The 22,436-nt window shown below is 38.0% G+C and overlaps 1 protein-coding gene across 1 annotated transcript in view; it reads left to right on the forward strand.

Annotated features, from left to right (window-relative positions):
* ntrk2a (neurotrophic tyrosine kinase, receptor, type 2a) overlaps positions 1-21,711 on the forward strand; it is a 253,300-nt gene extending 231,589 nt beyond the window's left edge. The window contains exons 16-17 of the mRNA XM_043713062.1: positions 15,691-15,849; positions 17,434-21,711. Of these exons, the coding sequence (XP_043568997.1) occupies positions 15,691-15,849; positions 17,434-17,619 (345 nt within the window). The 3' untranslated portion in view covers positions 17,620-21,711. The remainder of the gene's footprint in view (positions 1-15,690; positions 15,850-17,433) is intronic.
* Positions 21,712-22,436: the final 725 nt, after the last annotated feature.

A 22,436-nucleotide genomic window follows, 5' to 3' on the forward strand; every position in this document is an offset into this window, starting at 1 on the left:
AACCACAAGGGATGAATGCAGATTTCTCCAGCTTCCTCATTTCCCCTCTCACCACCTTTTCTCAGTCCCAACCCTCAAACTCAGAACCACCTTCTTGACCTGCAATCTTCTTCCCGACCTCTCCACGCACCCTCACCTTGGCCTCCTTCCACCTATCGCATTTCCAACGCCCCTCCCCCAAGTCCCTCCTCCCTACCTTTTATCTTAGCCTGCTGGACACACTTTCCTCATTCCTGAAGAAGGGCTTATGCCCGAAACGTCGATTCTCCTGCTCCTTGGATGCTGCCTGACCTGCTGCGCTTTTCCAGCAACTCCACCCCTCTCACCCACTCCAACCTCTCACCCTCGGAACGTGCAGCCCTCCACTCCCTCCGTTCCAACCCCAACCTCACTATTAGCTCTGATCTCCAGCATCTGCAGTCCTCACTTTCTCCTGTCTACTCAATTGTACCACTCTGGCCAGTACTAAGTCACCTTAGGAATGCAAATTATTTGATAACAAATCATCTATCACTCCAACAATTATTAGTTCACAAGTTAGCTCCATTTTCAGATTACCATGCTCACACTCTTCTACAAACTGGAAGAAATTATTTAGAATTGTCTCCCCCATGCCTCTTGTTGCAATTATTGAATTTTGCATGTTCCACGATACTGTTCTTGCGGAGTTTGAAATTTGTCTCCAATGTAGTAATGGCTTCTGCAGATGTTAAAAATCACACAACACCAGGTTATAGTCCAACAGGTTTATTTGGAAGCACTAGCTTTTGGTGCACTGCTTCTTCATCAGGTGGTTGTGTGAGCAGTGCTCCAAAAGCTAGTGCTTCCAAATAACCCTGTTGGACTATAACCTGGTGTTGTGTGATTTTTAACTTTGTACATCCCAGTCCAACACTAGCATCTCCAAATTGTTCTGCATTTGTGGCTTTATCTTCACCAAAGCTCAGGGTAACTCAGCTGTCATCCATGTAGGGGCTAATTACAAAAGTGTACTGACCTGCTCGGTCTACCTTCACTGTGAAACTCAATGCAAGGTGGTATCGAGCAAATTTCCTCTAACACTTTGGCCATGATTCAGCCTGATTTGAAACTTGTGAATGTTTCGCAACACTCCAGTGAAAGTACAGATTTTTAAATCACACTTTCTTTTAAACTACTGCCTTCATATTATTGTGCTTGTGAAATACCTCAATAACTCTCAAAGACTGGTTGCTAAACACCCAAGCTTACAGAAATGAGAACTCTCCTTACACTTGTGTAAGTTAGCTAGCTTCTGTCCGTGACATAGAGGTGCCGGTGTTGGACGGGGATGGGCAAAGTAAAAAAATCACACAACCCCAGCTAATAGTCCAAATGATTTATTTGAAGTTATAAGCCTTCGGAGTACTGCTCCTTCTTCAGATAAGCTCTGACAGCTTGTACTTTCAAATAAGTCTGTGGCTATAACCTGGTGTTGTGTGATTTTTAACTTCTGTCCAAACATACTTTGCTAAAATCTAATATCACATGATTATATGTCACTTTCTTTCATGATATCACAGATTGTTATCTATCAATCATCGATGTGACTTGGTCTAACGTACTCCTCTGCACCAGTCACTATATTAGAATGACAATGATGCTCATTAGGCTATTAGAAGCTAAATTGGCATGCATTCCCAATTGGAGAAAATTAGAGCATGCAGAATAGCAGTCATTCTTTTCAGGATGGGGACTGCTCCCATTTACCCCTTAAAATATATTTCAATTACCCTGATTGTAGCATTGAAGTTGACTGTATTAACATATAGTTTAAAGAAATTGTCAATCTTTATATTTGGGGTTCCAACCCACAATCTTAATCTAGACCATCATATAGACCAGGCCATGCTTTGGTAATTTGCATAATACATTTAGTCACAATAAAGTTACATATGTTAGGGGGCCAGTTAGATTGGTTGGATGCTGGTTTGTGATGCAGAGTGACACCAACAGCGTAATTAATTTGCCACACAAGCTAAGGTCACACCATCTCAATCTCTCCCTTTACCTGATACATGGTGATCCTCGGCTTAAACTCACCACCAATCATCTCTCAATCATGCGAGAGGAGCCTATGGCCCTCTGAGATTTTGATGACTTTGCATGCCCTATGTTGACCTTACATGTTATGCAGATTGTATCTGCACATTATACAGATTATCTTTCTAATGTTGGCACGGTGGGGTGGGCGGCACGGTGGCCCAGTGGTTAGCACTGCTGCCTCACAGCGCCTGTAGACCCGGGTTCAATTCCCGACTCAGGCGACTGACTGTGTGGAGTTTGCACATTCTCCCCGTGTCTGCGTGGGTTTCCTCCGGGTGCTCCGGTTTCCTCCCACAGTCCAAAGATGTGCGGGTCAGGTGAATTGGCAATGCTAAATTGCCCGTAGTGTTAGGTTAAAGGGGTAAATGTAGGGGTATGGGTGGGTTGCGCTTCGGCGGGTCGGTGTGGACTTGTTGGGCCGAAGGGCCTGTTTCCACACTGTAAGTAATCTAATCTAATCTAATCTAATCTAATCTAATCTAATCTAATCCACTTCTGAACACCATGAATTTGGAAGCTAGATTAGAGTGGTGCTGGAAAAGCACAGCAGTTCAGGCAGCATCCGAGGAGCAGGAAAAATCGACGTTTCAGGCAAAAGCTCTTCATCAAGATTCCTGATGAAGGGCTTTTGCCCGAATCGTCAATTTTCCTGCTCTTCGGATGCTGCCTGAACTACTGTGCTTTTCCAGCACAACTTTAATCTAGAATCTGGTTTCCAGCATCTGCAGTCCTTGTTTTTACCTGATTTGGAAGCTAGGTAAAGTTTGCAACAGATGAGCTAGCTGCCCTGTTCATATAAGGATAAATGAAAATCGGAGTACAAACCGGGACAGTAATAGAATTAATATGCAATCAACTTAAAATAATCATATAAATGAGGTGTAATAAAGTGTTTGTCTCATTAATAGTCCAAATAGATAAATTGCATCAATGTGCAATTCTTTATGTACATATATTTAAAGGCAATAGTGATTGGTGGAGTAAAAGAGTTAAATCAAGATGAATCCGATACATAAGTAGAGAAGTGAATGTAGACTATAAGTATGCTTAAAGAAAGGTGGTAGGCAATCAAATAAAATACAAATGAAACAACAAATAATTTGAACCTATGCTGCAATTTATAAAAAGACAAAGAGGTGCATTGAACTACGCAGAAGTCTTTGAGTGAATGGAAAATTGAAAAAGCATTCACCAAAGAAATAAAGAAGTTGGGTAAATTCCCAGGCTAACAAGAATAAAAAAACAAGGTGGCATCATTCTTGCAAAATCTAATCAGTTTCTAGGTCCAATTTTATTTGCTGTCCTCCATCATGATCATTCATCACCAGTTATTTCTAATTCAGGAGAAACTTGCAACTAGTTTCTTAAGAATGCAGAATTGGACAATTATGTTGGGACCTCTGCAAATTTAAATAAAGCACAAAGGCAACTCAAAATGAAAAGAAACCCCCCACTGAGGATCAAACTCCTTCACAAGTACAGTATCTCTGATTTGGCACAAAAAAATGGTGTAAACAAGAAAATAACATTGAGAGAAAATGGCGTTGGCTCAGAGTTTGCTTTTTATAGGAGCTTTAGGTGAAAAATCAATGAAAAATATGCAAATTAATTCCTTAAATCAGTTTTTGTAATTAATGAAATAATCATTGTAAATTTTTTTGGTTAAATAATTCTATAATTAGCAATATGACATGTTCAGTCTGTTTAATTATTTTAAAAAATGTTCACGTTTGGATCTAGAAGTCTGACACTCAACATTCGGCCTTGGATGAAAAAGCAAGTTAGCAGAAAGTAGGTATTTAAAATTCAGTGACTTGAGGCACAGTGACAAGCAAACAGCAGGTTAGGGGATGTGTTCTTTTGTCCCCTCATCCCAGGAATCTCTGAGTACTCCAGGATCTTTCACTCATCCTGCAAAAGTTAATTATTAGGTTTTACCCCTCCCATTAAGATTGGTTTAAAGAAATCTATGATCTGATTCTGCAGAATTCGTTTTTATTTCACTTTGTCAACTGTTGAAGTAGTGATGAAGCTCAAAAAATATGATGAAATTCTACTTTTGAGCGCTGATGCTAATTTGTTTCCTTCATTAACAAGCAGGCGCATATTACAGACATAAATGTCAACGTTTATTCTTCAGTTCAGTTCATCCCCCCACTCCTTCTCTCCCCCCCCCCCCACAGACTGAATGAAATTCTGTATCCAGTAAGTCCCTTTTGCGCAAGGCAGTATAGTTTGTGGCCAAGCCATACTTTAATTGGGAGACTCTTAAGTCAATAAATTGAGTTGTTTGCACTGGGGCTGCACTTAATTAGCTAGGGTCATCATGGGTCAAAGCAACTCTTTCCCTTCGAAAAACAAGCCATAAATCTGATTCACTGAAAGCTATCTTCACTATTTAATTTCTCCTGTTTTTGTTCGTTTATGGGAAGGTTGAAACATACAAAGGTTTTTGCATACAAAATTTCTATTAATTGGCAGTAAGCTACAAGGGCAATTATTTGAATCAATTTTGAGGTCACCATAAACTATGACTGTGATGCAGTGGGCAACAAAGTTTAGTTCTTGATCATATCTCATACCTTTATTAATATTTTGAACCTTTTGCAGTCAACACTAAGGCAGCTAACTACACTGTTCCTTGGTGAGTCTCTGCAGTCTGCTACAGCCCCTTTCAGTCAAATCGCTTGGAAATAGTCAGAATGCCTAGCTTAAAAAAGCAAATGACTTTGACCCCAGAGAATAGGCCATGTCCAGAGACAGAACTATATGACCTGTGGAAACATTGGTGTGCAGACGATTTGCCAGTAATCTGATCTTCAAGGGTCCCTCTAAGTCACATGGCATTCTATAGAAATTAACTGCTATGCAACAGTTTCAGGAATTAACCGTGGGTTAAATATTTGGACAGAAGACAGGGACCTCAAATTTTGGATGGGTAGTCATTAGCACGCTGATGATAATTACCTGTCTTTTTTTCACTTGTGTATTGTTTAGTTTTCATTGTCTTGAGACAGTCAACATTGACTGCCTTGGAAACAATGCTGAAGCAGGCATTAGACATCTGACTTACATATTTAAACAGTATAATGCCAACCTCTCTCTGCCACAGTTCCCTTGTTGTTATCACATCCCCTATCCTTTCATCAATCAAGCACCTTTTCTTTTTCTACAATGTTATTGCTCTTCTACTTTGTATCTTTTGTATATTGGTATAACCCTAGACCCCCTTTGCTGTAACTGGATTTTCAAAGTGGCTAGAGCCACACTTCTGGTAGGCAGGCGATGACTGGTGCCAACTCGCAAGGCAGACAGCAGCTTTGTTGGAAACTGCAGCTTGTGAACAAGATGGGGAATTAAAAATATCACAAATTGGTCACAGACATTAAGTTGAGGTGCAACATTTGTTCCAGTGTTGGTTGATTCCTCAAGTTTCACACAAAAAAAGTCACAGATGGAAACAAACTTCCTTTTTCTCTGAGGGGACCCTGACAGCTTGCCCTAACATGCACCAGACCATTTGGCTTTGCTCAGCAAAAGGATTTAAAATACCATTCTGTTCCCAACAGGCCATTTAACAAGTTCCTTACAGACCTTAAGTAGTAGTGAGGGGATGTCTGATATCTGCACCGACCCAAAAGGTCTTTAAATATTACAAATTATCCCCAAGACAGCAGGATCCATTTCCATCTTCTCTTGGAACATAGATTCCAATTCAGCCTCATACCCATCCTCGTTGGCAGTTGAAAATACAGACCCATATTTTTCACAACTTCGCCCACTCTAAATCTATTCTGCAACCATTAGCAACTTCTTTTCATGCTATGTTCTTAGGCAATTCCAGTATCATCACTGACCATTTTAAAAAATAACACATTGATGTTGGTAACTAATTTACAGTCAGCCTATTATCCATGTGGTCAGTAATACTATTAAATGATTGGTTAATACTTTGTATTTAAAGTGGTGCATCAGGAATTGCTGTATAAGCTGGTGTATTCAAGTACAACAAAGTAAAAACAGAAATTGTGGGTATTTTTAACAGAAGAGTATCTAATAATTTAGTCTATGAAAATGCATTTTTGAATTGTCAGATTCATTTGGATTTTGGATTATTTAGATTTACCTGAATGCATTGCAAAAGCTTACACTACAATGCAAAAGTAATATGATCAAAATGTGAAACTTTAAGATGAACATTTGGTGCAGAATCGCATAGGCCACTTCAAAAATTTTGCATTCTCAAAGCTATTCTTTTTTAACGTAATACCTCTTTTAAGACAAATCTTTCTGAGACAAAAACATACAGAGGCGGAGATGAAGGGAAGCACCCAACAAAGACACTGTAAATTTATTCTACACTGGATTGGAATGCTAATTGTTTTTACTGGCAGGGTGTGGACACCTCGCCTCAAAGTAGGATGATGTAAGCCAGTTTTACACTCATTGTGTGTTAAAGATTGTTTTCATAAAACTGAAGATTTGAGTAATGATTTTAGCACAAAATGGCTTATAGCCCAGAATCACTAACTGGAATCTGCAGTAAATAGGCAATTTTTTTCCGCTAGTGAGATCTTCCACATTCATAATGTTTATTAAATACAGGTCAAGAGCATTATTGATGAATTGAGAATAATTTTCCATGGCTCTTACACAAATGTCAGTTGCTAGATATAAAGGGCAAAAGGTGAATTGATGTCTGGAGAATAGGGACTCATCAAATTTTCTCTGATTAAGACAATGTTGGTTTAGTAATTGAATAGTAAAATACACCCTAATCTCAGATTAACTAAAAATAAGGAAACAGGGAAAAGAACATTTACAGTAAGAAAAAATGTATAATTTTTTATTAGATTTTTGGGGGATGTAAATTCTGAAGGAGAGCTTTAGTTCTTTAGAAAACAGGAGACTTAACTGAAATATTCAAAATTATAAAGCAGATTAGCAAAACTAATCCCCAGGTGAAATATTCATTATCGAATACCAAGTGATCCAAAATGAATATTGTGAAGATAGGAATATCAAAATGGAAGTATTTTTACAAAAACGTATACTGAACTTGTAGAATCAATCTTCAAATGATATGAGTTGAAAGGGTGGTATTTGTGAAGAGAGAAAAGATTTGGGCATATGGCGAGAATGATAAATCATGAGGATGAGCTTTATCCCCTTGGATCATGTGACCTATTCCTATTTGTATTTTTGTAATGCTTTTCAGATTTTTGAAGACTTTTTTTTGAATAGGTATTTTTGGAAAATAATACACTATTTCAAAATGTGTAGTCTTGTGGATTCCTTTCCCTCAAAGATAGAAAAACATTTGGATGATGATGGAGTAGATTTTAATGTTCCATATTGATCAGTTGGATATAGAAAGACTGTTCCAAGCAATTGCAATGAGATCCAATTGATCTTGTTCCTGGGCATTTATTAAAATGTGGTTGGCAAAATCAGCAAGCAATGTGCTTCCGGTTGGTGCTCACCAATTCTAAAGGCAGTTACTTGGGTATGATGGGGGCTGTAATGGGTTTGTAGTAGCATCTTTAAAGAAAAGTGCACCTTGCATCAGGAGCGCAAAAGAGACAGTACTTTGGAACAACAGTCAACATGCCTCCATAACTACAGAATCATGCACAAATTCTCCCAAAAGTTCTGAACTGACAAGCTCCTGCTACAAAAAAAACCTCTAAAGTTCCCACTTAACATTCCCGAAAAGAATCTGAGGATTTTCTTCCTTAATAGAGTTAGCTGCCCATTGGTTTTTACTAGCTGCCCATGATTTGCGAGCAAATGTGGGAACTGGCAGAAACCAACTGGCCTCAGTGGTTAGAGTTGAAAATGGCTTCATTTTATCTTTGCTATTCACCCTGATTTGCCTGCATTTTTGAGATGCACTGACGTGGATTTTGGGCATCAGAATGCAGTTCTTCTTGCCAATCATAAGTCCAGTGAATCAAAACAATGCCAACACAGTAATTTATTTTGATTTGATTTATTATTGTCACATGTACCATGGTACAATGAAAAGCATTGTTTGAGTGCTATCCAGACAAATCATACCTTACATAAGTACATCAGGGTAATAAAACCGAATGCAGAATACAGTGCCACCCCCATATCCACGGGTCTGGTTTCCACGATTTCAGTTACCCGTGGTTTGCTGTGGCACAAAGATATAAAAGGAAACGTTCCAGAACCAGGGACCAGGAGGCTGCCGGGAAGATATGTTTCCCGTTTGAGTGAATGGGTTTGCACCTATCCGCAGTTTCGGGCTTCCGTGGTAGGTCTTGGAATATATCCTCCGTGGGTATAGGGGACTACTATTAGTGTTACAGTTGCAGAGAAAGACCAACTTTAATATATGAAAGGTTGGATCATCAGTCTGATAATAGCAGGAAAGATGCTGTTCTTGAATCTGTGGTAATTAATTTGATTCTGTTACTATCACATTTTAAAGCACAAACGCAACAATAACAAAATGAAAATGATCACCAATGTGTTGTTGTAATTTCATGAATTGAGTTTTCCCAAATTGCTGAAAGCATTGAAAAACGTTCACTATTTTATTTGTTTTTGTGCTTAGACATGTAGAAATGTTTATTATCCTCACTGGCGTAAAGATAGTCAGCTGTGTGGTCCATTCACACGATCCCAGTGATAACTTCTGGTGAAGACGATTTTCAGCACTTCGTCTATCCTCCTCTTATTTATATTGCAGTACTTCTGGAAATGAAGGATACTTTGAACACACTAAATATTCAGAAGTGAATTTCCACAGCAAACCTGTAGCACCTAAGAGTAACACTGAGAGTTGTGTTTATTTGATGCTGTTTAACCCCCACAAATCTGCAATTTTGTCAGGGGACTAGGATCAAACCAAATTATCAATCTAATGTGATCAAAATTCATAATAGATTACTTTTTCTCAATGAAATTGGTACACATCTCTCTCTTTTAATTAAAGGAGTGCGCTCACTCACAGAGAGGCAAAATGTTCTCTGTCTCTTCTCTACGTTTGTCTTGGCCTCGACATCAGAGTATATATTCAAGAGGCAAAGTGTACTTTTGTAAAACCCTTATAAATAGTAAGCCCTAACACTTGCTACTTTACGATTATTTGCTGTCTCTGATCAGAACCAAATTAGCTATGCTTTCCATTAACCATTATATTTTTTTTTTCTAGGTCTGCTGTCAGATTCATAGTGATCTTTTTATAGACTCTACGTACTTGACCTTTCCCTCCAATACCAGCAGCAGTTGTATATATGTGTTCAGGGGAGTACTATCAAGATATGAATTCAAATGCTGGAGCATATGTGTTGGTTGGCAGTCTTAAACAATATATTATCATGTTCCTTACTCATTTCAGAAATATGATCTGTGCATTTAAGAGTCTTACAGCAATGGATTCTTAGTTTCTGGCACTTCTGATAGTCTAGAGAAGTAGAAGCAATACAATAGGTGCGTCTCTCTGATCCGTTATACATTAATAGTGGTGGAGATAGAGGTGTTCTCTGCTAACATAAGGAACTCCTGTGCTGAACTGGAACTTGGACTATATTTTATCTGCCCTCTAAAGGTGAACTGGGAAGTGGAAGTTGAAGATCTCAAAAGTGGTGGTGGAATGGCTGTTAATTAGGTGACCAATTAAGGACAGTTTCCTGAATTCTATGGATGTTGCTGCCAAGGCAGTTAAGATGCTGGCCTTCTGAATGGACCAGCAACTACGAGAGAAGGTCCCTACGGCTGCTGACCAGTTGGGTGCTGCTGAAAATGTTACACAGAGTCCCATTGCTTTCAGTCCTGGCAGCAGAGGGAAAAACCAGTATGGATAAATACAAAACCAGGTAGAAATTAACTGGCCTGTAGCAGCATAAATTAGTTTTAATCTGCTTTCATATGGTCTCTTATCAGTATTCCAGTAGTATACCGTAATACTACTAGTCTCAGCAGAAATTGTTTCATTTCTGGAGGCAGATGTTTGGAGGCTGCTCATGTCTAGAAATGCATGAGGGCAACAAAGCACTTGCTTATGTCTGTGACCTGAAGTTTATTCCTCCTGGAACAGGTCACTAACCTGAAGCAAGACACTATAGCTCGTGGGGTGCCATTCTGCATTGAGCAAGGCTGGCCAGGAGTCTACCTTGTTCTTATTCCCTTAGTGTTGCATGTGTTGGAAGGATTTGTCTGCTAACAATCAACCTGTTTGTTTGTGTTATGAGCACATTTTGCATCACCCTGAAGTCCCAAAATAATCAAATCTGCAACTTTTGACACAAATGCTATGACACTATCCACAATGTCACTAAACCTTTAGTATCATACAATCTCTACAGTGTGGAACAAGGCCATTTGACCTGACAAGTCCACACCGACCCTCTGAAGAGTAACCTACATAGTCCCAATCCTCTACCCTATTATTCTACATTTATCCCTGACTAATGCACCTAGCTTACACTATGGGCAATTTAGCATGGCCAATTCACCTACCCTACACATCTTTGGATTGTCGGAGGAAACCGGAGCACCCAGAAAAAAAACACGTAGACACTGGGAGAATGTGCAAATTCCATGTAGACAGTCTCACACAGAGGCTGGAATCAATCGCAGGTCCCTGTTGCTGAGAGGAAGCAGTGCTAACCACTGAGTCACCTTGCCATCCAGGATGACTTACCTGTTGAGAAAATTATTACCTTTGTCTTTACCTTCACCCAAATTTATGGCCCATCTCTTTAAGACAAATTTCTCATGCCACATTTTGTGAGTAACTGTTGAAAAATTGTTTAGATAATTACAAAGTGCTCTTTTGGATAACGTGACTTTAAAACAGCTTTGCTGTCTGCTGTGACTTGCTGAGCTGCAAAAGCCAGTGTATGGACCATGTGAAACTTGGAACTGATACTGTAACTTGCTCCCAAGACATCACATTAGTGACCTGACATTGAACAGTGTGGTAATTTAAACAGCCACAGCATCACCATCTGACACTCCTGCATAACCTCAGAGTAATTCTCAAACATTTGCAGTCATTACGAGCAGAGCCAGTTACTTATAACAAGGATAAATTAGTTTGGATATGCTGTGTTTCCTAAACTATAAATTTATTTTCTCAACTCCATTAAACTACTGCAAATAAGGAATTTAGCGATTACCTGATATCATTTATGATGACACTTAGTGCATATCGTGTGTTCCATTCCCAACAAAGCTGTAGATTTATTTGATATTACCAGCAAAGCTGCGGTCATTCACCAGCAGGCAAACTTAGATATGCTTGATATAATCAAATCATTTCCTGGCACCACTTCAAAGTGAATCTGTAGCCATTTGCAACCCAGCAATCATCAGTCCTATCTACTTTCAGTATTGGATCACAGACAAAGGCAAAATAAAGCAAAGAGCAGATACTGCTAAAGTTAGCAAAATCCAATAAAACGCTGTTCTCTGCAAACTTCAGCAATGTTGTTGAACTCATTGCCCTTTCTCTCCAAGTTAGTTAGGATAATGGAATCAAAATGACATGTTTTGACCAATTGAGAGAAAATGCACTATTCTCATCACTACAGCAAAGACGGTTAGAGTGAAACAAAAACAGAAAATTCTGCAAAAACTCAGCAGCTCTGGCAACATCTGAGGAGACAAAGCGGTATTAATGTTTTGGGTCCAGCAACCCTTCTTCAGGACGGGAGAGTGACATTGGTTGCAGTGGTTTTTGCAAGAGAAGTGATAAAATGAAGATTATTGATACTGCTCATTCTAAAAGGGCAACTTCCATGAGATTATAGGACAGTCATTAATATTTAAGGCGACAAAAACTGCTGAAACTAGGTTGACATATAAATAACAAAGCATGCAGAGAGCTCGAATTTAATTTTTAATGAGGCTTGAGCCATTTGACAATTAATCACTTTTTGAAGGCTCAAGGCTATTGTTATATTTAAGTTCCTGAATGTACATAAATGTTAGTCAATAGGATGAAGGAGGATTGTGGGATATCGCATTTTATCTTTTTACAGTGATGATAAAGAAGAATCAATTTTGATTGTTTCGCAGTATCTATTTAAATCGGTTGTTTGTTCATCTGAATTAAAATACAAGTCTCACACTTGCTCAGTGCTGCAGTCATCTTGTTTTATAGCTGTGTAAAAGGCTGTGTAGCTGCCTTTAGATCAAGTAACTAGGATCTTGGCAATTAAATGAAGATGGCTGTTTCAAATCTTAAGATTGCTTACTCAGTTGAATTTTTTTTCGGTTCCAGCCAGGGCCTAGATAAAAGGCTTTTGTTGGTGTATCAAAAATGGGGTCATGTGACAAGCTAACAATAATCATTCTCTCTTGCCCACCATTGATGGAACAGTTTCTAGTTAACATGGGAATCCTGACAATCCATAACATTCTGACCTAACACCTGAAGGCTGGATGTTGGTAATTGTCCTCCAGAAGGAGCAAGTACAAGCACATTGAAACACTGCTACTTTATTTAAAGAAATATCCCGAAAATTCTAAAGTAAAGTTACCTTTAAGTTGAGGATATGATTGTAGAAAATGAATGTGTTGTGGCTATCATAACGAAACAAATTTATAGATGATCACAGATTTCCCTTCATTAACTGATAACTCAGTTTTGGGATTTAAACAAAGAAAAGATTTTGATTTGTTTTATTTAATCAGTGAATGCATTTTTGATTTAATTTGTGAAACCCTTGGGGGAGGGGCTTTGGAAATGCGATGGGTGGAAGGAGGTCAAGGTGAGGGTGATAGGCCGGAGTGGGGTGGGGGCAGAGAGGTCAGGAAGAAGATTGCAGGTTAGGAAGGCGGTGCTGAGTTCGAGGGGTTTGACTGAGACAAGGTGGGGTGAGGGGAAATAAGGAAACTGGAGAAATCTGAGTTCGTCCCTTGTGGTTGGAGGGTTCCTAGGCAGAAGATGAGGCGCTCTTCCTCCAACCGTCGTGTTGCTATGGTCTGGCGATGGAGGAGTCCAAGGACCTGCATGTCCTTGGTGGAGTGGGAGGAGGAGTTGAAGTGTTGAGCCATGGGGTGGTTGGGTTGGTTGGTCCGGGTGTCCTAGAGGTGTTCTCTGAACCGTTCCGCAAGTAGGCGGCCTCTCTGAACCGTTCCTTTAATAAGTCTTTGTGCCTAGAAATATAGCCATAAACTCAATCTCTCAGGACAGTAACATTGGCTGACCATGAGTCCTTCAGGCTGCTGTACAGAAATGGACCTTTATTCATGAATGTACATTGGGAACCTCACTTATTCCAAGCACAAATATTCCATCTTACTTCTGGAGAAGCTCTAGTGTAACAAAAGTTGTGCATAATCTAAGCAACATGGTTCTCTGCTGCTTTCTCCTCTGAGTTGTGCAATGGAACCGAGTGTTTGCTGGTGTTCGAGCCAAATAACATCAGCCCATTTTTATCCAACTATTTAAGCTGAAGTAAAATGAAGTGATTGGGATCGTACACTGTTACTTCCACTTTGTGGAAATGGTAGACAAAGTACAGCAAATACATAAAATTGACCTGATATATGTTGTAATTATAAATAAAAGTATATCTCGTTGATATAACTAAAACCATTTGGAATAGATTTCTATGGATCAATTGAGCATCATTGTTGCTGCTGAGATTGTCTTGGGTCTTCAACTAATAATAATATTTTTGGAAAGGCAAAAGCTTTGTGGCATCAGTGTAAGTTTACAGACAAGACTGCCATGTTGGAATTGATTTACTTCACACCCTTGTGGAGCATGATCAGAATTAAAAGGGGCCCTAATATATTTAATGAGCAGGATGTTAGCCTATCCATGATGTTCAGCTGTAAGAGCAGGGTGGTTAGTGGGATTATTTGGCAGGATGGATGACACGGTGACAGTGGTTAGCACTGCTGCCTCACAGCGCCAGGGACCCAGGTTTGATTCCAGCTTTGAGCATCTGTCTGTTTGGAGTTTGCACATTCTTCCAATGTCTGCATGGGTTTCCATTGATTTCCTCCCACAGTTCAAAGATATGCACGTTAAGTGGATTGGCCATGCTAAATTGTTTGTAGAGACTATGGATGTGCAGGCTGGGTGTATTAGTCTTGGTAAATGCGTGGTTATGGGAATAGGGTAGGAGGCTGGGGTTTAGTGGAATGCTCTTTGGAGGGTCAAATAGTCTCTTTCTGCACACCTTAGAGATTCTGTGTGAAAGATCCCTGCTGCACGTCTGTCAAATGATGGCAGTAAAGAAGAAGCAACTCTGAGAAGATTCCTGGCTGGTGTGCTCTTCCGGCTTTGGAAGGAACCGGGAACATGAGGAAAATAATTTTTTAAAAAAGCATGAACAAAAATGAAAAATGTATATTTGTATTTTGCTTATTCAATGTTGCTCCTGCATATAAATGGTAGAGTGTTTATTTCTAAGCATTTATAGCTAGGCTGAATGTTTGATACTGCTTCAGTGTATGCAGATTCTCCTTTCATTTATGTGTGGGGCAGTACACAAAATATTAATCCAAAGTTGTCAGAAGGAAGAAAATAATTGCAGCACACACTTGTTCCACATTCATAGCATTGAAACTACTCCTATTTTTGGCAATAAAACATGACTAAAATATGTCCATTTTTGAACAATTTCAATAATCCAGATACATGCTCACTGTTGGTGTTGCTAAGATACAGATGACAGCTGATAATTTCGATAAATGTAGTTTGGCTGGGTGGCCTTTGATCCTGGCTGTATTAAAAAAAATCCTGGTCCATCTTATTCTACAGAAGCTCATATTTCCAGAAATGCAGAAGAACTTGCATAATTAAGCAAAATTCAAAAAATACTGATAAAGTAAATGCCTTTTCAAAGTCAATCACTTTATAAAAACAATATGCTGTTAAGATTGGAAGAAAATGAGAAGTGAAATTAATGTCAAAAAAGGTCAGGCAGGTCACTAAACCAATTTAAATATAAAGAACCATGTTTATTTTTAAGTTCAGGTTAAACCCTTCTGCCAAAAACACACAGAAAAGCCCACCTCACTTTGTAATCTGTTAAAGTATGAGTGATAGAGAACTATTAAATTCCATTATTTAAAGGAAAACTAACAATTTATTCTTTAATTCTAAAATGAACATTAAACAACAACTATTGACAACTCTAACCCTCCTTTCTCTTAAAGGTTTGTTATCTACCTCCCACTCTATAACAATATACTGATTCAGTAAAGCCCCTATTAAATTTACAGCAACTCAAGTTTCAAAACCAAGACAGTATAGATCTTCCTCTGTTTGTAGATCTCCCTGGATCATCTTTGGTCTTCTGCTGAAAAGATGTTTCATACAAAAAAGAGAGTGTGTGGTGAATAGCAGTTTTTAAACCAAAATGTGTGAATCATATTCCTTGGTAGAGGTCTAGTTTGGCATCCTTGGTAGAGGTTCAAGTTCATAGTCCTAATGACTAAAACTAGACAAATATTGTATAACTTTCAGTCTCAGATCAGTGCCATACCGATTCATAGTATGTCTTAAGTGTGGTTGTACATTGTATTTTTGCCCAACTCACTACTGTTTTTCCAAGCTCAGTTTTGATGCAATGAATTCTCTTTAATAACTCTTATTCAGATTGAATGACATTTAATTTTGTTCCTTTTCAGGTTGGTGGTCATACCATGCTTCCAATTCGCTGGATGCCCCCTGAGAGCATTATGTACAGGAGATTCACCACTGAAAGTGATGTATGGAGTTTGGGGGTGGTGTTATGGGAAATATTTACCTATGGAAAACAACCCTGGTATCAGCTATCAAACAATGAGGTTTGTGTTAGGTTTTATGAACTTTAGTCAAAAGGTAACAGCCATTCTTTGTTACAGCATCCCTTTGTAGTACAGTTGTTTCTCTTAATTCATATGTTACCTGAAAATACAGAATTTAGTAATTGTTAGTAATTTAAGGTTGCTGGTCTTGTAGTGTAGTGGTAGCTTTCTACCTCTGGGCCAGAAGCTCAGGTTTGAGTTCCAAGTCAGGGCTTGTGGGCCAAAGAACGTGTCCAGGCAAGTGAATTAGAAGCCTGTAAATGCTGCCAATTTGCCTGAGGCAGGTGAATTTTCTGGTCAGCCATCCTGCAGAAGGCAGTGGCAAACAGCTACATCACATAACCTTGGACCAATCCAATGGCAGTCCATGGCCCAACTCTCAGAAATGAGGACTTGAGAAAAGACAGACAGTAATTTTGAAAATATTCTGACTGCCAATTCCTTTAAGAATGATGTTGGCAATCTTCAAAAATTTTTCTTCACTTTAAATCTATCTCCTTTATTTTCTTTTTGAATGTAATTGCAATGAACAGTTGTGCATATAATGATCTGAGTGTGTAACCTAATAGTGGGTCGAATTAGATGACAGAATGATATGTGAACAAAATAAGGAAAACTCAGTGTTATGGTGCCAAAGAGTAGTGTTATGACATGGCAGTAAACCCTTCTGCTAATTATGCCAAAAACACAAAGAAAAACTCACCTTGCTTTGTAATGTGTTGAAGTATGAGTGACAGAGAACTACCTAAACTCCACTATTAAAGGAAAAATAAGAATTTTATTCTTTAACTCTAAAATGAACATTAAACAACAACTATTTAGAACTCTAAGCCTTCTTTCTCTTATAGGTTTGTAAACCACCTCCCAATCTATAACTGATCCAATATACTGATCCAATAAAGCCGCTATTAAATTTACAGCAACTCAAGTTTCAAAACCAGACAGTACAGCTCTTCCTCTGTTTGTAGATCTCCCTGGGTCGTCTTTGGTCTTCTGCTGCAAAGATGTTTCATACGAAAAAGAGAGTGTGTGGTGGATAGCAGTCATTCAAATGGAAGATGGTGCTGTTTCTCTGGCTAACTGTCCAAAATGCCTGCTTTTTACACCCCAAACATCGAATTGTCTCATAAGGTTCAATGTTGTCAAAACAGTAAAATTCAAATTCAATTGGGTTATAGTATCTTAGAGCATAATTTAAACTGGTTGTATTTGATCTGCTGTGAAAACAGCAGGTGCTTGCCAGCTTTCACTCTCTCTTAAAAGTACAGTACATGCTTTCAACTTTGTAACAGTAGTGATCATTGCAAGTTTACTGTTTGCTCAGTGTTCTATCTAGATAGTAAGCAAATACTAGGGGAAAGGAATTTGGAGAGGTTGATGCTTTCTGTCACTTCTTGGGACTGGCTAAAGTGGTTATTGTAGGCAAGCCAGGATTATGTCTAGTATCTAGGCTACAGATATCTAGCCTGACATTGAAGTAAAAAGGACAATAATGGATCAAATGTATCAAAGTTGCAAAAACGTTTCTCAAATTGTGAAGATAAAATCATTATTAATGCAAACATTCTCTGATATTTCCACCAGGTTATTGAATGCATCACACAAGGCCGTGTGCTTCAACGCCCTCGAACCTGCCCGAAAGAGGTGTATGACCTGATGCTTGGTTGCTGGCAGCGTGAACCACACATGAGGCTCAACATCAAGGAAATTCACAGTCTCCTCCAAACATTGGCAAAGGCCTCCCCAGTCTATCTGGATATTCTTGGCTAAGCATCACTTTCACAATTGTTGCCGTGCGTGTGCGTGCGAGATTGTTGCTACATTATGAAGAAACGTGCTCTGATTCCTGACAGTATTAATAGCAATGAGGAGAAGCTTTAAAGAGCAACATGGTCAAACTTCTCCATCTGTAGATGCATTATTGACTTTGAGTTTTATCATTCTCACTCCAATTGATTTGGCTTTTGCTCATTTGCAACTCTGCCTAAACTCAGGCCTTAATCTAACTGATAATTCTGCTGAAGACAGTCAAAATTTCTTAGTGCAATTCACAAATATTTAAAGTGACTTGCTTTTGATTTGGATGAAAAAAAGGGAAGAACAGATGACTGTGAATCATAAATACCCAGCTGCAACACATAGCAAGGAAAACAATTGATACAACTGCATATATTCCACAGGCCATGAACAAATCTTAACTGAAACTAAGGAAATATCAATGTATATGAAAAATATTTTTAATTCAGTGAAGGAAGGCATTATGTCATGATTTACTGCATACTGATAATTTAATAGGCTTCAACTTTGCTACTGGAGTCTCGAAAACTTACCTTGAATACATGCTGTTATTTAGCTACTTCATTCAAGCCCATGGTACAGAAACTTTTCCCAGCTTCTTGCTTTCTCTGTTTTTTTTTGCATTGGATAACATGTCTCACAAAGAACCAAGTGTAATGCAACAATTTGCTGTGAACTGGGCATCTCTAACAATGTGCAACAACCAATATGTGAATGCAGCCTCCAGACAGGCTTTTTGACCTTCAGGCTGGAGTGTGTTGCAATGTTCAATATTAATTTCAGGGTCAAATACTGAAGGTGATTGACTTTAATAACACAGCACTTGTAGTTGTCTAGGCAAATCATCTGAAAATGTACTTATCCTAAAGCATTCTTTCCCTTAGGTATGTGAGTGAAATATAATTGTGCATGATCCTAATACCATAATGTATGTACAAATATTGCTCATTTCTTGTACACCTTTTAGATGTAGAATGTTATCCATAATGGTGTTACATATATTTAATTAGAACCCCAATTGGAGACCATTACTTCCAGGAAATGGTCTTATGCTTTAACAGTATGATGGGATGATAGAAATACAGGAATATGGACAAAAATTGTAAAGATCATATAATCTGTAAAGAAACAGTGAAGTCAAGTCCCTAGGGTAGACAGAAGTGATCCTATAATTAACACATGATAGCCAACACATAAAACCTAACCTTAGCTAGGGTGCTATAGTATCTCCAATCTCAGCGTCCTTTGCTTGCTTAATTTTTTTTATCTCTAGTAATATTCTGGCAGATAGAGGATGGATGCATTGCAGTGTGGAATGATGGTTGATGTCTCATGTCTAGCTTGTTGACGTATAAGTCTCAGTTATCTTGTGATGCTGGGGAATCCTAGGTTAGATTTCTTATCTAGGTTGACAAATTCACACTAAAATAAGCACCCAATCTGTCAAAACCTAATGTTTCCTCCTTTAAAACCATACTCCCTCTGTGAGGGGGCACAGTTGTAACTTGTAACTGCATTCAGCAACAAGCCTTGGATTGTTCTTAGAATTTGTCTGTGTTTCTGTTTTCTCAAAAATTTGAGGAGGTCTATATAGGATATCCATTCAACTTTTTAAATGTAATGACCACATATTTAATAATTTAATACCTTTAGTTTCATTTAAAATTATTGTTTTATTTTTTTACATAAGTTATTAATTATTTGTTATTAATGTTTTGTTAATTAAGAGGATTCGAATGGCTGTTAATTAGCAAAAAAATCTGAGTTGTATATAAATGGCACAGATTACTTTTCATTATGTCTTGCTATTCATTTGTGATTTTGATAGATTCATTAAGCTGAATCCTTAACTGACAGAGATTCAGCAATTCAGCAGCATATAATAAGGCATTTACATCCCCTAGATATGAAGGATAACATAACGGATAATTGTAGATATTCTTAGGATGATCCACCAAGCAACCTGAGATCAATGGATTTTTTAGGCAATAGTGTTAAAGGGTATGGAACAAATACAGGTAAATGGAGGTAATGTAGATATTGGTCATGCTCTATTTGAATGGGGAACTACTTTGAAGGACTGAATTACTTCAACTTATTCATATATTCCAGTATCATTTTGTTCCAATGATCTGAAGGGTGTGCCTTCCATCTACATTTAGGCTCCCAAACATCATTATAATGAATCCAAATCTTAGTAAAGATGTATAAAGATTATAAAGAATTTAGTGAGTTTTGTTATAAGTTGAACTCAGCAAGAAGATTTCTTTATGAAGTTCAAAACTTCTGACCATTTGAAATGTCAATGCCACTCAAAAATACATATTAGCTATTATGCTAATAAAATCATGTTTCTTTCTTACAATTTATTATTTTCTGCTCTTACAAGTCCTTTTGTAAAAAGCAATGGATGTAAACATTGAAACAGAAGAATAAAAGCCTCAACATTTGCTGATGAAATTTCAAAATGCTTAGCGGCCATAAACTGTGGCATATGTTTGTCATAACAGGTTTAAAATAACTCAGCAAATGAGCTAACTTCTCTGAACCATTTTTGTGCATTCTGTGGATGTTGAAATGTGGCATCCAATGTATGACAGTGCTTTAGGTTCGTTACTAACACATGCCTGACATCAACTAATTTTAACATTTTACAGAGATTGGTGCATTAGCAACATTTGGACAAAGGCACTGAAAGAGGGATTGCTTCTGTTAAAATAAATACTGTCACCAGAGCCTGGAGAAATCTTTAGCTATATTCACACTTGATTAAAAGTTTTATGCTGTGATTATATTTTATCTGTTAATAAGCAACTGACTTCTTACACATTGGATTTTTGTTGGGTGAGAAAGCACAGGCAACATCGAAGGATATGTGAACCACAGCTAATTTAATTTAACATTACAATACTGGGAGTAGCTTCCAATCAGGCCAAAGACAGTCCCAGTGTGGTTTAGCTTCTTTTTTTTAATATGTGTACGAACATAGTTTCAACAATTTAAAGATTGATGGATATTTCAGCTTTAATACATTTCTTACTGGTAGTGATTGGCAGGATAGTGTCAATAAGCCAATCCTCCCTCCATTTGAATTTACTTCTCGCTCTTAACAGCATTAGGAAGGCAGATTTTTGTGTCCTAATGCACAAAGACAAATTTTACCAACTTCTTGGAACTGAAACTGTGACCTGGTGTTTTGTTTTTCTTAAATTCATCTTGATATTTAATATAATTTTATATCTTCTTTTGTTCTGATTAATGATATTTTTCAGTGTTGTCTTAAAAAAACAAAACCACTGAAGACATTTTTCTGTTGTCTTTCACAAAAATTTACACAGATGTTGAGATTAAGATTTGTAGGGGGAAGATTGTCATCATGTGTCTGATTCTATGGAGCACAAGCCAGAAGAAACATGCCCAGCACTTGTTTGATGGATTTGGTCCAAAGCCATGACAGTTGGCACACTTGTGCCTTGACTCCATTGTTGTTGGCAAAGGCTGCAAAACTAGTAGGTTCTTCATGATCCTCACCCAATGCAGATAGTGAATGACAATGAGGACAGGCGTTCTCAAGGAAGCTCTGTGGCAGGTGGAATTTTGTGGGGCTGGGAGGATCACTAATTATACAAAAATCAGTTTAAAAGTTTAACATGTCTGGTTTTGAGCAGCCTGCTGCCCAAATCAGCCTCATGATGTTGTTTTATTGGAGGCTTTGCCGTTTTTTCCATTCCAGTCTGTTGTACACATTTCTTTCTTGAATAGTCTGTGTAGCACTTGGCTGATTTTTAGATGATGCCTAAGTAACTGTGTTATATATTTGTATGTTGAAATGTGACCAGTTTCTCAAATTGAAATGGAAACTTTCTTGTGATACAACAAATTCAATGGAAAAATTCTGTCTTACAATAAACATTGCCATCAGAAACATGTATTTGGTGCTGTTTTAATAGAATTGTGTTTAGAGGAAAGTTTATATAGATATGCAGATGAAATAATATGCCTGTAAACATATACAGTACTTGGTGTGAACACAGCAACCAAGCATTAAAACTGGTGTACAAACTGGCAGATTGTGTGCGCCATTCATTGTTTTTGAAATTTTCCTCTGAATTTATGACATACCAGAGAAAAGTACCATGAACTTTGAAATAAAAGCAGGAAATTCAGTGAAATACTCAGCAGTGTCCAACACCCCTGGGGGTGAGAGAGAGAAAAATGTGAATTAATGCTTTCGATTTGTACTCCTTTATGGCATGAGAGTACTTTGCTTAGTTAAAAACTGTTATATCTCTAAGCACTATTGTTTTCGACATCAGAAAACTGTAAGTTATGGGGAAACAGTAGTGTTGTGGTAATGTTACTGAGTGAGTAATCCAGAGTTCCGGGCTATTCTTCTGTGGACATCAGCTAATGTGTTTGAATCTCCTAGTGGCAGAGGGTGAAATTTGAATTCAACAAAATCTGGACTGAAAAGCTCGTCGAATGGTCATCATGCTTGCTGAAATTGTAAAACTCATCTGATTCAGGACTCCTTTATGGAAGGAAATCTGTTGTCCTAACCCAGTCTGGCCTGGGCAACAGGAAAAGGCCAATAAATACTGATTCAGCCAACGATGCCCACATTCAATGTATGAATTTTTTTTAAAAAGGATAAGTTAACTCTAATTTCTCCCTGAAAATGCTCACAATGCTGTTGGCTATTTGCAGCATTTTTATTTTTTTATGAAAAATTATAAATCAATTATTTTAAAGTCCTGTGTCTTAATGTGTCTGTCATGCATAATTTTCAC

This window comes from Chiloscyllium plagiosum, chromosome 2 (genome assembly GCF_004010195.1).
Source record: "Chiloscyllium plagiosum isolate BGI_BamShark_2017 chromosome 2, ASM401019v2, whole genome shotgun sequence".
In the NCBI taxonomy this organism is placed as follows: Eukaryota; Metazoa; Chordata; class Chondrichthyes; order Orectolobiformes; family Hemiscylliidae; genus Chiloscyllium; species Chiloscyllium plagiosum.